Source organism: Neoarius graeffei, chromosome 13 (genome assembly GCF_027579695.1).
Source record: "Neoarius graeffei isolate fNeoGra1 chromosome 13, fNeoGra1.pri, whole genome shotgun sequence".
Classification (NCBI taxonomy): Eukaryota; Metazoa; Chordata; class Actinopteri; order Siluriformes; family Ariidae; genus Neoarius; species Neoarius graeffei.
The window spans coordinates 36,699,721-36,716,904 of NC_083581.1; the positions used below are offsets into that span (position 1 = coordinate 36,699,721).

The window sequence follows — 17,184 nt, forward strand, 5'->3', positions numbered from 1 at the left end:
CAGTAAGTGAGCTAAATTTTAACAGTGCAAACAATGCCACAAAAAGAAAAGATTCATGCCGTTGTCATGATTCGTTGTCATGCCGACCGAGGCTGTTGTGTTTCCCGCTTGTGGTCTCGTCACTCGTCACTTCCGGAAGGGGCAGTGCTGAAGTAAGTAGCTCGACTACGTAGCTCAATAGGGTTTACATGCACTAAGTAGCTCGGCAGAAAACGCATAATCTAGGTCGTGTAGCTCGATTCCGAGAAATCAAGTTCGGTTCAATTTCAGCCGAATTAAGGTATATACATGGCATTTTGAACTTCGATTTCAGACGAGCAACGGCAGAAATTCGATTCTCTCTATGTGCATGTAAACGCACTGATTGTGGATTAAACTTATCCATTTCTTTCTTCTCCTCGACTGGCAGCTGATAAAAGCTCAAATTAGGAGTTCTCTTTGTTGTGGAGACACAGTAAGGCACACAGCAATTCACTTTAGGCCGCATGGTTAAAACCGGTTAGACAGAACAATGCAGTGTTTAACAAAGGCGAAAGTAAACAAGACCCCAGATGTCGCTCATAATGTATTGTGGTAAACAAGCAGTGACATAGTTATCGGTTAGGATCATTCCTTGCCTAGGCTTCATCACTTCAGAATGGACCGTTAAATCACTTTAACTACAGTGGTCTGGATGGCTGACCTCCATGAAGAGCTGCTCAACGTTAGATAGATGTGTACTAGGGGTGTAACACTACAATGAATACACACCTTTGTCCAATGCTACCGACCTGTTTTTGGTCTTGGCATCAGTGTATGGTACTTTTATTTGCATGCTGTGATGTTTCAGTCCCCCACGTAAGAAGCCGAAGTGCTCCCATACAGTACATCACACCTTGAAGATTTTGAGGGAATCTCTTTCTTGCTGCTGTTTTTCATGAAGTAGTATGCTAACGTATTAGCTCAAGAAAAACGATGTAGCCTCTCCTGATTCAGTAATTATACAGTAAGCGGCATTCTTACTATGACGAATAGCCTACGCAGCGTGTTGAATCCGTTTTTTAAATACTCAGTCATGCTGAACTGAGGATGGCGAATGTATGATATATGTATGATACACAACACCCCAAAGGATATATTACAGCTCTATGAGTTACATGCTAGCTGTTATGAAATCTATTTCATGTTATTTAGGGACCACAACCATTGTTTAGGGACCACAATGGAAATAAGTGTTTACACTTTCTTGTGTTATCCCAATATTTTAATGTTTTTTGTACTTGTATTTTATTTATTACCGTATGTACAATATCATTTTTATATTGAATAAATCAACAACATTTATACTTGAATTTCAGGAATTGTTGAGTAATGAGTAATATTTATGATGTAAATAATATTAATCCTGGTTCTGTATAGTAGTCTGTGTGCAAAAGCCCTGTTTGTCTTCAGAATTATTTCCCAAAACCCATTATCATGAATTATGTCCAGTTCCTGATCTGGACTGCGGTGGACCCCAGCCAAGCCGAGGCCCAGTCACAGTCCAGTTCAGCAAGTCACATGATGCCGATTTCAGGAATGCGTCGTGACGAGAGCTCAAGGGAAAGAACTGACGGGAAACAAAGCAGTGTTGTGTGCAGCAGCCACACACTGAGCCATGACCCAAATGTGAGCGAGAGAGAGAATGCTAAAAAGCAATTTACAATGCTAATGCTAACATGCAGCGCGATGGGATGATGGGGGTTTCTTTCAGCTCTGTTAGGAGACATTGCCTTTGTCTGTTTATCTGAGACCAGTTCCATGTTGTACTTATGACTAGGGTTATATTCTGATCGAAGAGGTACATTGTATATGAGCATGGCTGGACGTGGGGTTCCCCACCACCACCACCACCACCACCACCTGAGGCCCATCAGACCTCTGAAGCAGAGCATTGTACACATGTACTACTGCCGTAGACATTAGTGTACACCAACAGTCAAAGGTTTATGAACATCTGAATGTTAATCATAAGTACTGTCTCGGACAAAACAATATATTTAGTAACAAAAAAGAGCAGTAAAGAAAATAATATAGTATAGTCGTTAGGGTTGTACGGAAGCCGAGAGAGGACCTTCATATAATCCTTTTTTTTATTCACCTTGTTATCCTGAGATAACGACATAATTAATTCAGGATCTCGAGAAAACAACACAACTAATTCGAGATCTCGAGAAAACAAAACCGTTATTCCGAGATAACGACATAATTAATTCAGGATCTCGAGAAAACAACACAACTAATTCGAGATCTCGAGAAAACAAAACCGTTATTTCGAGATCTCGAGAAAACAAAACAATTATTCTGTGATCTCGAGAAAACAAAACAATTATTTCATGATCTCGAGTAAACAGCTGAGAAATGGTTCATTCAGGTGCGCCAAGAGACTTGTGATATACTGACTTTGGGGCTATTTCTCATTCTGTATAGACGCAACTTTGGTCATTAGAATGTCTGGAATAATCGATCACCTAATAAGGCAATATTTTGATCAGGGGTCGACACAGGGAGAGATTGCATTAAGTCTTTTAATAAGGGATCATTTCAAAATTAGTCCGCGGCACCTCCACAGAAGACTGGCCCGGCTTCGTCTCTACCGACGGAGATACAGTGATCCAGCTGAGATCATGAAATAATTGTTTTGTTTTCTCGAGATCACAGAATAATTGTTTTGTTCTCTCGAGATCTCGAATTAGTTGTGTTGTTTTCTCGAGATCCTGAATGAATTATGTCGTTATCTCGGGATAACAAGGTGAATAAAAAAAGATTATATGAAGGGCCTCTCGCGGCTTCCGTAGGGTTGGGTATTGTTCTGAATTTTATAGGTCCCTATTCTTCTTATCAATTCTGGTTCTAATCAGTTCCCTGTTTCAGTTCCAAATTGATTTAAAAAAAAAAAAAAGTCAAATGTTTAGATCAGGCGTGTCGCACTCAAATTTCGCCTGGGCTGCATCAGCATTTCTCTGAAACACTGAAGAACCATAATCAGAGCCTAGTTTATCTTCAAGCGGTGAACACATTCGTAAGTGAGCTAAATGAACGAGTGAAAATATTTTCAACACAAAAAGATAAACTTCAGATCTTTGCACCGCTGTGGTAATGTTCTTTACATTATATGGACACATCTACCAAAAAAAAAAATGTGCGAGTTAATTAAAAGAATTTTAATTTTGAACCTGATCGCCATTTTGACAACGTGCATCTAGTCAGCGAGAAAACACTGGGAGTGACGGTATCGGAGTGAAACATCAGGGATTATTACTCATACAGGACACTTTTTCAATGGAATAAAAACGTGTTCTATTCCCTTCTAGCAGGTTTCATTCATTTGGTTTGATAGCATGCAGTATTGTTCGCATATTGCTTATCCTACGTGTATTGCGTCACTCTACCCAACGGAGAACGAGCATTGAATATGGTTTACGATATTGCATGGTTGTCAAGTCAGCATAATGTCACATGTCTGAGCTGGTGCAAATATTCAATGAGAGTTTTGTGCTGCACATGCGCAGAACCATTTCTTTGTTCGCTGGGAAAGAGAAAAATGCGTTGAACACCCGAAAGGCTACCAAAACCTTAGCCAGACACACCAAAAAATGAATAGGGCAAAGGATTTTGCAAGGGATTAGTGGCAGGCTGCCAGGTCACTCCGTTGTGTGTAGTTGTCGATGTTGATTTTAAAAGTAACTAAGTAAATTACAGAGGGAAATGAACACTTACACATGAGTTTAAAAAAATACTATGGCAAGCGTGTGTGGAAGAAAAGTCTGGAGACAGAAACCGTAGTTTCTCAATCATTAGCCTGTGCTACTTGTTCTCGATAGCACTGGCTTAATGGCTTTATTAGCGTTCGCTAACGTTACTGATGAACGCTACACCAGCTGGAAGGTGCGTCACTGTTGCGCTAACAGCGTCAATTCGCAGTTAAGCTTGCGTTGGCCTTCGAGAATGCTGATATCACTGCAAAATGAAATCACTTCATTTTGCTTTTACTTAAGTTATTGAAATTATTTAAATTTATTTTATTTTTATTTATTCTTTTTTTAAAGACCATTTTATCTTCTATTTTTAGACATGCTTACTTCTTCTTTGATTCAGGAGCTTGGTTGCAAATTTGAATTTCCCTCCAGGGATTAATAAAGTAATTCTGATTCTGATATGTTTGGACCTTTTCTGAAGGCCTAGAAGGCCCTGACGGTTCCCCTCTGTTTACAGGAGAAAAACATACCAACGGACATTGAAAAACTGGAAAAAAGAGTGTGTATATAATATTGGTGGTAGTAGTAATAATAATAATGGGTTTTTTTTTTCATGGTATATCAGATATATTCCATTCAGCTAGCATGATATTGAACTCGTCTTCGACCCATTCAATATCATGCTAGCTGAATGGAATATATCTGATATACTACGAAAAAAAGCCAGTCAATATTATTTAAATATGTCACTCAGATCCGTGATGTACACTACCGTTCAAAAGTTTGGGGTCACTTTTTGAAATGTCCTTATTTTTGAAAGAAAAGCCCTGTTCTTTTCAATGAAGATCACTTTAAACTAATCAGAAATCCACTCTATACATTGCTAATGTGGTAAATGACTATTCTAGCTGCAAATGTCTGGTTTTTGGTGCAATATCTCCATAGGTGTATCGAGGCCCATTTCCAGCAACTCTCACTCCAGTGTTCTAATGGTACAATGTGTTTGCTCATTGCCTCAGAAGGCTAATGGATGATTAGAAAACCCTTGTACAATCATGTTAGCACAGCTGAAAACAGTTGAGCTCTTTAGAGAAGCTATAAAACTGACCTTCCTTTGAGCAGATTGAGTTTCTGGAGCATCACATTTGTGGGGTCGATTAAATGCTCAAAATGGCCAGAAAAATGTCTTGACTATATTTTCTATTCATTTTACAACTTATGGTGGGAAATAAAAGTGTGACTTTTCATGGAAAACACAAAATTGTCTGGGTGACCCCAAACTTTTGAACGGTAGTGTATTTCGTATGAAAAATGCAAGTTTTTCAACACAAGAATATAAACTTCATATCTTCAAGCCAATGTGTGATGTTCTTTTTATTATATAGACACATTCACAAACAAAGTGCCCAAATTTATCAAAACAATTCATTGATTTCTTCACAAGTTACATATAGAGATTTGTCACCGGTTTTGGTTCTCCATGTCTCAGATGTAGCTCATATGAAAAATACGACTGGTGTATGTCCCAGTAACACTCTTGTGTCCATACATGTATAAAATCACATCTCGTATAATTTTAATTATTTCTTTTGCTTATTTAACATAATCAACTACCACCAATAATCTAAGCTCTGAAATTAGAATTGGGTGTTTTGCCGAAAAATAAATAACAGAAATTATTAGTGTCTGTACTGTTAGATTATAACGTATTATACTGATATTTTATAAAGAATTGTTTCTTTTTAAATGGCTAAATTCCTTTTTATAATCACATTTTATTGTTTTAAAGTGCCATTCCACCATTGGATGTATTTTTTTTGGCATAAAATACAATATATTTTATGACAACATGACTAGACAGAGAAATCTTTTAGCTTCAAAATGATATATCAAACAATTTTTTGAGAACGACAAGTATATTAATTTTGCGACCAAAGTCACCTACCCTTTTAATTTCCGCGCGGTAGTGAAACGTGATGTCATCGGCAGGTTCCCCTTCTTGTGTACCACGTCACGTGTGATGTGGCACAGATTATCAGCAATGGCGGATAGAACGCGACTGTCAGCTTCGGAAAAGAAGCGAAGGAAAATAGCAAGTGATGCCCAAAGGAGACGGTCGATGGTGAATATCGGCACAGCAATCGACAAGTGGAAATCGCGTTCTATCCGCCATTGCTGATAATCTGTGCCACGTCACACGTGACGTGGTACACAAGAAGGGGAACCTGCCGATGACATCATGTTTCGCTACTGCGCGGAAATTAAAAGGGTAGGTGACTTTGGTCGCAAAATTAATATACTTGTCGTTGTCAAAAAACTATGTTTGATATATCATTTTGAAGCTAAAAGATTTCTCTGTCTAGTCATGTTGTCATAAAATATATTGTATTTTATGCCAAAGAATACATCCAATGGTGGAATGGCACTTTAATAAGAAACAGGATTAGCTAATTGGGATGTATGTATTTTTCCTGTTTCTGGTTGTAAGCTACTCAACAGATAGCTGCAGTGTAAATACAGAGATATTGAGGTGAGAGTCGGAGAAGGCGCCTGCTGGAGTTTATTACAAAAGAGAAGTGGATCAGGATTTATAATATAAGGTGCAATTTTCCCCTTTATTCACCGGTTACGTCGAACATTTTCAGAGGAATTTTCAAAGTGCTTTATGGCATTATTGTAGGGTGACCAGACGTCCCGGTTTTACCAGGACAGTCCCGATTTGGGGTTGTGTGTCCCGAGTCCCAATAAAAGTCTGTCGGGACACGGATATGTCCCGGTTTTCGCCACTCACAACGTTTGCGACTGAGCAGCGTGGGAATCATTAGCGGAGAAATGTCTGCATTTACTATTTTGATGAATTGACAGGAATCGCAAACTTTCCTGGTTACTGCCCCCTGGCCCTGTGGCATGGGTGTTTATTTAGCCACATTATTCCAGACCACAGAACGTGTTGCCATGCAACAATAAAATAAACATTTACTGGCGCGAATGTTCTTTGTCTAGCAGCCAGCAGCAGTAATGCCGCAGCAATTATGCCGAAAAGAAAATGTACCTTTTTCCAAAGATTTACAGGGCACCTACCCCTTCCTCCGAGAGGTGCAGAACAATGTGCACGAAGCCTACTGCACACACTGTAAGTAAATAGACGTAGGCTAATGCATTTTGTTTAGGGTGGGTGGATTCACAGTCGCCTTAGCTTTGTTCCTGTGCTTTGTTCTTGTACTGAGTTGGGTAGCCTATGTTGCAAATGCTGTGCGCTCCTGTGGGGGCTTTCCTCGGGCTGCCGCCCCTCTCCTCCTTTACTGCTGTTTTACTTGAGTGTATATTCTCAAATCACTTGTCTTCTTTTTGTTTCTGTTTAACATACCATTCTGACAGTTTGGCCATATTGCTGTGTTGAACAGCTTGTTGCACTTTCCATTAAAGTGTTCACTTTTGTACACATCTTGCTTTATTCATTCAGTTGTGGGGAATGGTTAGTAAAGCTGAGCATACACTGTGCAATTTTTTTTTTTTCAATCGCGGTATTCAGCTGCTGCTCACACTGTACGAGTGAATCGCAGGGGTAAACAGCACGCAGCTTACGATTCCTGTTCTCACACTATACGATCCGATGTTCGGATGCGATGCTCAGGATTTCAAACAGGTTTGATTTTCATCCGATCGATCGGGAGGAGGTCGTGAGGTGTTAATCGCTTGTCGTTACCCCATGTATATTACACGATCCTAGACGCACGATTGAGCCAGAACTCGGCCCGATCTCCAAAATAGTCGCACGAGTGAAAATCGTGTCAAAATCGGGCCAAAAATCACACAGTGTATGCCCAGCTTAAGGTTGATTCTGACCTAGGCTATGTTGAGGTCACATGTCTACTTTTTAAGTTCATGCTATAGTGCATACAATTTTAGAGAGATAGCCTACATGTGCATATGCATTCTTCTTGGTGTTCTCACAAACAGGTGAAATAAATCAGTTTAAATTTGGCCTGTGGACGTAGCCTGGCCTATTCTCAGCCATTACAAAATCTGTTGTCCACCATAATTTAACTGATCTGTATACCACTATGCTACTAGATAACAAAATGCCTGTTTGTTTTATTTCATGTGAGATGTTGATAAATGTGAGCTTCAACAAAATGATAAGAGCACCTCTCTGAGTGTCACGTTTACGTAAAAAAAAAAAAAAGGTGTGCGTGCACGAGCATGGTCGCGCGCAAAAGTGTCCCGGTTTCAGACTAGGGAAATCTGGTCACCCTACATTATTGTTAATATGGAAAGATTAGAAAAATTAATGAATATTAGATTGTTTGAGAGTAGATTTTGTCTTTGATGATTTAAAAAAAAAAAAACAAATGGGGGACAAACGGCTTTTGCCGCTCGGTTTCGGTTCAGCACTGTAAGATGAGCTCATGCGCTCTGTACAATCCCAGTCTCTACACTACAGATATGCTGTGATTTTCTGGATCATGTGAAAATGTTGAGCAGTAGTGTTCCACAGGCTGTTTCAGTACTATTTTTCTGCAAGTTCACACAGGCCAAATGAAACAAGGCTGCGGTTTAGATAACAAAACGTAACTTTTGACCATTTACCAGTTCTTCTTTCACATTCAGTGCGTTTACATGCACATAGAGAAAATCGAATTTCTGCCGTTGCTCGTCTGAAATCGAAGTTCTAAATGGCATGTAAACACCTTAGCTAGGCTGAAATCGAACCGAACTTGATTTCTCGCAATCGAGCTACACGACCTAGATTATGCGATTTCTGCCAAGCTACTTAGTGCATGTAAACCCTATCGAGCTACGTATTCGATCTACTTACTTCAGCACTGCCCCTTCCGGAAGTGACGAGTGACGAGACCACAAACGGGAAAGACGACAGCCTCGGTCGGCATGACACTTCACCTTAGCCGCCCACTTTATTAGGAACACTTCTGTTCGTACATACAAACTACAAACACTCTTCTTAGAGTTTAGAGAGTTTATTTTATTTTTAAAAGGGACAGTGTACAAATTAAACATTATCCTTGTGGTAAGGACAGATGTCTGTACCAGGTTATATCAGTACATGCTAATTTCCGCCTGTAGTCCCTTTGTTTATACTCTTGAATAGCTCTTCTTCATGACGACAACCGGAAGTGTACCAACACGATGGGGCGTGTAGCGCCACCTGTGGCTCGGGTGCAAAATGTACCTCACACAATAGCTCGATTTCACAGTATGCATGTAGGATTGGATTTCTCTGGGACCCTTTGCTGGATTACCGACAGCAGCTCGATTTGGATGCGCATGTAAACGTACTGATTGTTGTCATTAGCCATGCGTGCTAGCTCGTATCTAATCGAATGCTTACACTGTTGCGTTGACGCGTCGTGTAAACGTGTAAGCGGGTCGTGGTAGAATGGTTATTGCCGAACTGATAAACGGAACCGAAATTACGTGTGGTGGGCATTTTGGGTTCTGTTCTAATTTGGAACCAAGTTTCGGGTCCCAACCGTAATAGTAGTGTAATACAGTGGAGTGAGCGAATACAAAAGAACATTAGAGTATAGTAATGCAGAGTAATATCATAAAACATCAGGGTTTAAAGTGTGGTGGATTTAATATGGTAAAATAGAATGTTGTAGAGTAATATATATAATAGAAGAGAGTATAGTATTATATTAGAACACAGCCAGCATGCTTTTAAGAAACAGGTCTCTGGTTAGTAACACGCTGCTGGCTGAGCGTTTCATTTCTGCTCAAACGCATGCATGGAATTTGCCCCAACTCATTATTCCTCAGCGAGATCAGCCTTCTGACTGGGTGGATTTAGTGAGATCAGCCGTCTGATTAGCTGGATTTTGTGTTTATAGAGCCAGACTGACGACTGGGGTGGTTTAACCAATGATGAGATCTTCTAAAGGGTAGAAGTCCCAGCCCCTTCCTGCTTATTGGTAATTACCAGAGTTGCTTGATCTGTTTGGTCCATTGGCATGACGAGCTCAGAGAGTGAATGCATGAAGAGCGCACACACACGTTCCGACTGCAGGAGCTATATCGCTGTGAGAGGAACAGAGTGCACCCCGATACTTTAAAAAAAAAAGTACATACAGTAAAAGCCTCATGTCTGTATCAGTAATGAACCCTCTCTGAAGTTCTATAGACGATTTGATCTTCTATACGACTTCATCATGTCCTCTCACAGCGGCTCGTCGCTCTGCAGTCAGACGCTGTGAGTTCAGGTATGCTGTGGTGGTCTCCGATACGAAATGCTTGATGATTGAACTAACATGGCTGAAAATGACAGCATCTCTAACACACACCAGGAAAATCAAAATGCTATCACGTCTTTTTAAAAACAAGTGTGCTAAAAGTCCGGGAGACTTTTTTTTTTTAATTGGTTTTCAGCAGAATGGTGTCCTTTTGTTTTCATGCACCAAAGATGTGGCCCACATCCCCATTAAACATTCATCAGGCTCCAGCTTTGACTGATTAACAACACCACTCACTAATAAACACATTGTTCACGTCAGCATTTAACTCGCTTTATTTTTGCTGAACTTTTACTGCCATCTTACTTTTACATTACATTTACTACATTTTATATAGTTTTTTTTTTGTCACTGCTGTTATGTGCTGCGTTTTTTTTTTTTTATTTGCTTATTTTATCTTTTGAATACTGTTTATCTTTCATTTGACTTATTATCTCTAGCCGCTTTATCCTGTTCTACAGGGTCGCAGGCAAGCTGGAGCCTATCCCAGCTGACTACGGGCGAAAGGTGGGGTACACCCTGGACAAGTCGCCAGGTCATCACAGGGCTGACACATATGCCGCTTTTCCACTACCAACGCGGCTGAGCCGTGCCGTGCTGAGTTGGGCTGAGTGGGGCTGTTGGAGTTGCATTTCGACTGCAACTGCGCTGAACCGTGCTGGCTGGAAGTGGGTGGACACATTGGGTGGAGTTAGCGAAAGTGGGTGGACGTCACGTGATGTCGTTAGGCGGCGCAAACAGTGACATCAGTGACCTTTTAGTCTCATGACCCGGATAGTAAACAATAAACATGGAGGACATGGAGTCGTTAGTGTTGCTGGTCTTGGTGCTGTGGCTTGTTGTCACCGACAACGCCAACAGATACTGGCAAGAGCGTATAGATGAGGCGAGGCGCATAAGGCTTCATAATTCTCCTAATTCGTAATTCTTCTTCTTCCGGGTTTACAGTGTTTACAGATCCCAGCGTGCTCGCGGGGCGTGTGAGGACACTCCTCCTCACCAATCAGTGCACAGGGGAGTGTCTGCTCACGCCCCTAGCCCCACTCAGCTCGGTTTGGCTCGCTTCAGCCCTACTCCAAAACCGTGCGAGTTTTGGGTGCTAAGCAGGGCTGAAGCGAGCTGAGTCGTGCTGCTCTGAGGTAGTCGAAACGCGAGCCGTGTTGGGCTGAAGCGAGCTGAAGTGAGCTGAAAAAGGGTAGCACCATTAAATGTAGCTATAAATGGATAAAATCTAAGATGTGTCATTTCTCATCTCATTATCTCTAGCCGCTTTATCCTGTTCTACAGGGTCGCAGGCAAGCTGGAGCCTATCCCAGCTGACTACGGGCGAAAGGCGGGGTACACCCTGGACAAGTCGCCAGGTCATCACAGGGCTGACACATAGACACAGACAACCATTCACACTCACATTCACACCTACGGTCAATTTAGAGCCACCAGTTAACCTAACCTGCATGTCTTTGGACTGTGGGGGAAACCGGAGCACCCGGAGGAAACCCACGCGGACACGGGGAGAACATGCAAACTCCACACAGAAAGGCCCTCGCCGGCCACGGGGCTCGAACTCGGACCTTCTTGCTGTGAGGCGACAGCGCTAACCACTACACCACCGTGCCGCCCCGACTTATTTTTTCTCTCTCTTTGTCTCTATCTCCTTTTCTCGTTCTTGTTTTCTCTTCTGTCTCTATCTCTCTCCATCTCTCCCTTTTGCTCTATTCGTTTCATTTTTTTTTCATCCGCTATCATTTGCCTGTGTTTTTTTTTCTTTCCTATTTTAATTTATTTTTCAACCACCTTTTGGTGAAGTCGCTTCATCTTGCACTGAAAACATGAGAAAAATCCAACCTTTTAATTGAAGCAGAGAAAAACAAGTCTCTCATCAAGAAATAATTATTTTCAACAAAAACCCATGTGCCACTATTACTGGCACCCCAGGAATGATAGTGAACACAATGTAACTGAAGCACGTTTCCTCTTTTAAATTGTACATTTTGAGTGTCGGAACTTTTCAAGCTGTAATCCACGACTTCCTGTTTAACTGGGGAACTTCTCTTAGTTATCCATTAAAATGGGAAAGATAAGAGAGAACGCAAACCAAACGAGGGAGAAGTGTGTTGACCTTCATAAGTCAGGGAATGGTTGGAGTTTTCTTTTTTTTTTCAGTGTGAGATGAAGCGACTTCACCAAAAGTTGGATTTTTTTTTTTCTGGTCCTTTTTACTAATCTTTACAATGGGTGGCAATAATTGTGGAGGGCACTGCATACAACATGATGATGATGATGATGATGATGATTTTTTTATTGTTGCATTGCTATTTTTAGAGGTTGTTCCTGGTGTTTCCTCCTCTGTTCCATGTGCAGAGGGATGAGTTCAGTAACTGTCTGTCTCCGCTGGTGTTATTTGAGCCTAATGAGGCTTCAGATGACCTTCAGCAAGCTCCATCAAATCAGTCATTAGCTCACGCTCATTATCATGTTTACAATTAACTTACAGTCGTGATGGCCCATTTTTCTCTCTCTCTCTCTCTCTCTCTCTTGCTCTCGTGTGTGTGTGTGTTGCGAAACACTGTGAGTATCCACTAACCAGATGGTATGATAGTTCAGCTCGCTGAGACATTCCAACACGATTTAGCTCACGTGATAAGCACCTGCAACGAACTCCTTGCAGTCAAGTGCAAAAGTTTGCATCCCCCATGATAGTTTTACCCTGATCTTCTGGGTATCCAGACCAAATTTAAAGCAGGCACTAGCAATGCTTTTATTTATTTTTGAGCTATTAAATATCTTAACACACTTGTTCCTTGTGATGATGTAGGAACATCACTGAAACCCAGCACACTGAATGTCTTGGTAAAAATTTGACACTCGAGTTGATTATAAATCCCGTTTTTCATTTTGTCATTTTCCATGACGCAAACTCTTGTTTGACTCTGTGTGTGGTGCATTTTTAATTTAGCAGGACTTTATAGTTACTTAAAATGGCTATGAGTCAAAGCATTGTTATTCCTCACATGCACATGAACTGGTCTGAGTTTACAGACAGACTGAATTCTCTCTGCTCCTCGTCTCCCGTGTAGGGATTGGTGTATTTTTAATAAGAAATACAAGAGAAGCTAATTTCAAAGGCATATGATGAACAGTAGTTTAGATACAGTTGTGGTCAGAAGTTTGCATACACTCATCATGGGCATGAATGTCATGGTCATTTTGGGCTGTTAATGGTTTCCTTGAACTGTTCTTTTTCCAGGGTGGAATGATGGTACAGCATACATCTTTAATGACTTCAAAAAACAAAAATTGAGTGCACAAGTTGCAATGTATTTTGGATTTTCTCTAATCCACACAGGGTCAAAATTATACACACAGGCTCAAATATATACATACACCCCCACTAATATTTAGTTAAATGTCCCTTAGCAAGTTGTACCTCGACCAGATGCTTTGGGGAGCCATCAGCAAAGTTCTGTCGTCATTCTGGCTGGATATTTGACCACTCTTCTTGGCAGAATTGGTAGAGTTAATTTAAATTGGTTGGTTTCCTGGCATGGACCCAGCTTTTAAGAGTAGTCCACAAATTTTCAATAGGGTTGAGGTCAGGGCTTTGGGAAGGCCATTCCAGAAGCTTAATATTAGCCTGCTTTATCCATTCCAAAACCAGTTTTGATGTGTGTTTGGGATTATTGTCCTGTTGGAACATCAAACTGTGTCCAAGTCTCAACCATCTAGCTGTTGATTTGAGGTGAAGTTGAAGAGTTTGGAGGTAGTCCTCCTTCATTTTTCCATCCACTTTGTGCAATGCACCAGTACCACTGGCAGCAAAACAGCCCCAGAGCATGATGCTACCACCACCATGCTTAACAGTTGGTCCAGTGTTCTTAGGTTTGAAAGCCTCACCCTTACTCCTCCAAACATACCTCAATCTTTGTCTCATCTAACCATAAAACTTTTTTTTGTTTTTTGAAAAATATATGCTCATTTTGAATTTGATGTCAGCAATATGTTTTAGAAAAGTTGGGCAAGGGGCATGTTTACCACTGTGTTGCATCACCTCTACTTTCAACAACATTCTGTAAACGTTTGGGAACTGAGGAGACCAATTACTGTAGTTTTGACAGAGAAATGTTGTCCCATTCTTGCCTGATATACAGTTTCAGTTGCTTAACAGTTTGGGGTCTCCTTTGTCGTATTTTGTGCTTCATAATGCGCTAAATGTTTTAAATGGGAGACAGGTCCAGACTGCAGGCAGGCCAGTTTAGAACTTGGACTCACTTACTATGGAACCATGCAGTTTTAACATGTGCAGAAAGCGGTTTGGCATTGTCTTGTTGAAAGAAGGAAGGCCTTCCCTGAAAAAGATTTTGTCTAGATGTCAGCTGTGGCAGCAGGGGCGTGGCCAAGCAGCAGTCTGTGAATGGAGGGCGGGGTCGGGGAAGGTAAGTGGCTAAGTCATTCCACCCGCTGTCAGTTAATGTGTGGGTGTGTGTGTTTATTACAGGAATGGAGCATAAAAGGAGAGAGAGAGAGCAGAGAAAAGGAGCTCTCTCTCCCCGACCACAACATATGAGTGAGTGAGTGAATGAAAGGAAGGAAGCTGGAAAGCAAGCTGAAAAGCTAAAATAAAGTGTTTTGTGCAACCATCAACTCTCGCCTGCCATGCTTCTGTGCTCCACCCACATCAGGAACTGTTACAGTGGTGCTGAAACCTGGGAGCACAGAAGGGAACCACCCCATGGAGTTCTTACCATTCAAAGAGCTCATCTTTGCCCTCGCTACCGCCCAGCAGAACCAGCATCAAGCGCTGATCACCCTCCGAAAGGAGCAGGAGCAACGCTTCGAAGCCTTGATGCTGGCCCAGCAGGAAGATTGCCGGGCGTTCCGGCACCTGCTCACGTCAGCAGGGTCGTCGACCACCACTGCCACCACCCTCACGAAGATGGGACCGCAGGATGATCCAGAAGCGTTCCTTGCTCTCTTCGAGCAAGCAGCCGAGGCATGGGAGTTACTGCTGGAGCAGCACTCGGCGCGCCTTCTCCCGCTCCTGACTAGTGAAGCGCAGCTTGCAGCGCAGCAGTTCCCTGCTGACAGCCGGCTGGTCTACGCTGACCTAAGGAAAGCCATCCTGCAGCAGCTCGGACACTCCCCAGAGCAACATTGCCAGCGCTTCAGGACGCTGGCAATGGAGGAGGTCGGCCGGTCGTTTGCATTTGGTCAGCAACTCTGGGACGCTTGCCAGTGGTGGCTGAGGGCAGAAGACTGTGACGCAGACGAGATCATCGATCTGGTGGCACTGGAACAGTTTGTCTCCCGACTTCTGGAAGGAACGGCGGAATGGGTCCAGTGTCATCACCCGGCGTTACTGGAACGAGCCATCGAGCTGGTGGAGGACCATCTGGAGGCAGCTCCGACGGCAGGCAGATGAGGTGGCTCCCCTTGCTTCTCTTCTCTCTCTCACTTTTCCCCCTGTCTCTCGTCCCCCTCTCCACCCAGTTCCCCTGCCACGGAGGCGGCGGCTGGCTCCTCCCCAGCCGGCCTGTCGCACCCGTGTCCTCCCTTCTCCCTCTCCTGTGTCTGTGTTGTTTCCCCCCTCAGGTGAGTGACACCCATCACACCAGTGCAGAGGGAAAGCCTGGGCCGGTGTGCTGGCCCGGCGGGGAATCGGAGCATCTCCAGGGTCAGAGCTCCGCAAGGGAGGTGGGTGCTGTAATCCGGATCCCCGACGTGCCAGAAACCACCCCCGATCGGGCCGGAACGTATCACATACCGGTGAGTATTCAAGGGGATACATATCATGCTTTGGTGGATTCCGGTTGTAATCAAACCTCAATTCACCAATGCCTAGTGCAAGGTGAGGCATTGGGGGGAGCACAAGCGGTGAACCTGTTGTGTGTGCACGGGGATGTTTACCATTACCCTCTAGTGTCTGTCCATATTCTATTCTGGGGTTTTCTCCCTTTGAATTATTATATGGGCGTAAGCCGCATGGCATTCTGGATGTGCTACGGGAAAATTGGGAGGAGGGACCTTCACCTAGTAAAAATGAAATCCAGTATGTTCTTGACCTGCGTGCAAAACTCCACACCCTCATGCACCTAACCCAGGAGAATTTGCAGCAGGCACAAGAACGTCAAAGCCAACTGTATGACAAGGGCACACGCCTCAGAGAGTTCACGCCGGGAGACAAAGTGCTCATATTACTGCCCACGTCGAGTTCTAAATTAGTCGCCAAGTGGCAAGGGCCCTTCGAGGTCACACGGCGAGTCGGGGATGTCAACTATGAAGTGACGTGAACGGATGGGGCGGGGCACTGCAAATCTACCACCTCAACCTTTTAAAACGTTGGAATGAGGGGGTCCCCATGGCGTTGGTGTCGGTAGTCCCAGAGAAGGCGGAGCTGGGGCCAGAGGTAAAAAAGAACATCTCGGACCACTCCGGTCCCTTGTGGAGAACACCTCTCACCGGCCCAACTCACGGAGGTAGCCAAGTTGCAGGAGGAATTTTCCAACGTCTTCTCGCCCCTTCCTGGTCGTACCCACCTCATAGAACACCACATCGAAACACCCCCGGGGGTGGTATTGCGTAGCCGCCCTTACCGATTGCCTGAACACAAGAAAAAGGTGGTTCGGGACAAACTCAATGCCATGCTCAAAATGGGCATCATCGAGGAGTCCCACAGTGACTGGAGCAGCCCAGTGGTCCTGGTTCCCAAGACTGATGGGTCGGTCCGGTTCTGCGTGGACTATAGAAAGGTCAACGCGGTGTCTAAATTTGACACATACCCAATGCCTCGCATTGATGAGTTGCTTGATCGGTTAGGCACTGCTCGCTTTTATTCGACACTGGATCAAACAAAGGGATATTGGCAGATCCCCTTGACTCCTCTATCCCGAGAGAAAACGGCCTTTTCCACACCGTTTGGATTACACCAATTTGTCACACTCCCTTTTGGGTTGTTTGGGGCGCCCGCTACGTTCCAGCGGCTTATGGACAGGGTCCTCTGCCCTCACACTGCCTACGCGGTCGCCTATCTAGACGACATCATAATTTACAGCCATGATTGGCCGCAGCACTTGGAACACCTGAGGGCCGTTCTAAAGTTGCTGAGGCAAGCAGGCCTCACAGCTAACCTGAAAAAGTGTGAGATTGGGCGGGTGGAAGTACGATATCTGGGGTTCCACTTGGGCCATGGGCAGGTGCATCCCCAAATCCCCAAGACCGCA

General features: G+C 43.4%; 1 protein-coding gene across 5 annotated transcripts in view; it reads left to right on the plus strand.

The window, feature by feature from the left end:
* The window catches only part of LOC132896665 (AP-1 complex subunit sigma-2), a 103,399-nt gene that overhangs the window by 47,440 nt on the left and 38,775 nt on the right, over positions 1-17,184 (plus strand). For 2 of the 5 annotated variants that reach the window (XM_060937655.1, XM_060937654.1), the window contains exon 5: positions 9,569-9,649. The exons of 2 other annotated variants lie outside the window; for them this stretch is intronic. In XM_060937655.1, coding sequence (XP_060793638.1) covers positions 9,569-9,616 — 48 coding nt within the window. In that variant the 3' untranslated portion in view covers positions 9,617-9,649. Of the gene's footprint in view, positions 1-9,568; positions 9,650-14,462; positions 14,614-17,184 lie in introns of those variants that run through there. One more of the 5 variants, XM_060937652.1, reaches the window with a different exon arrangement.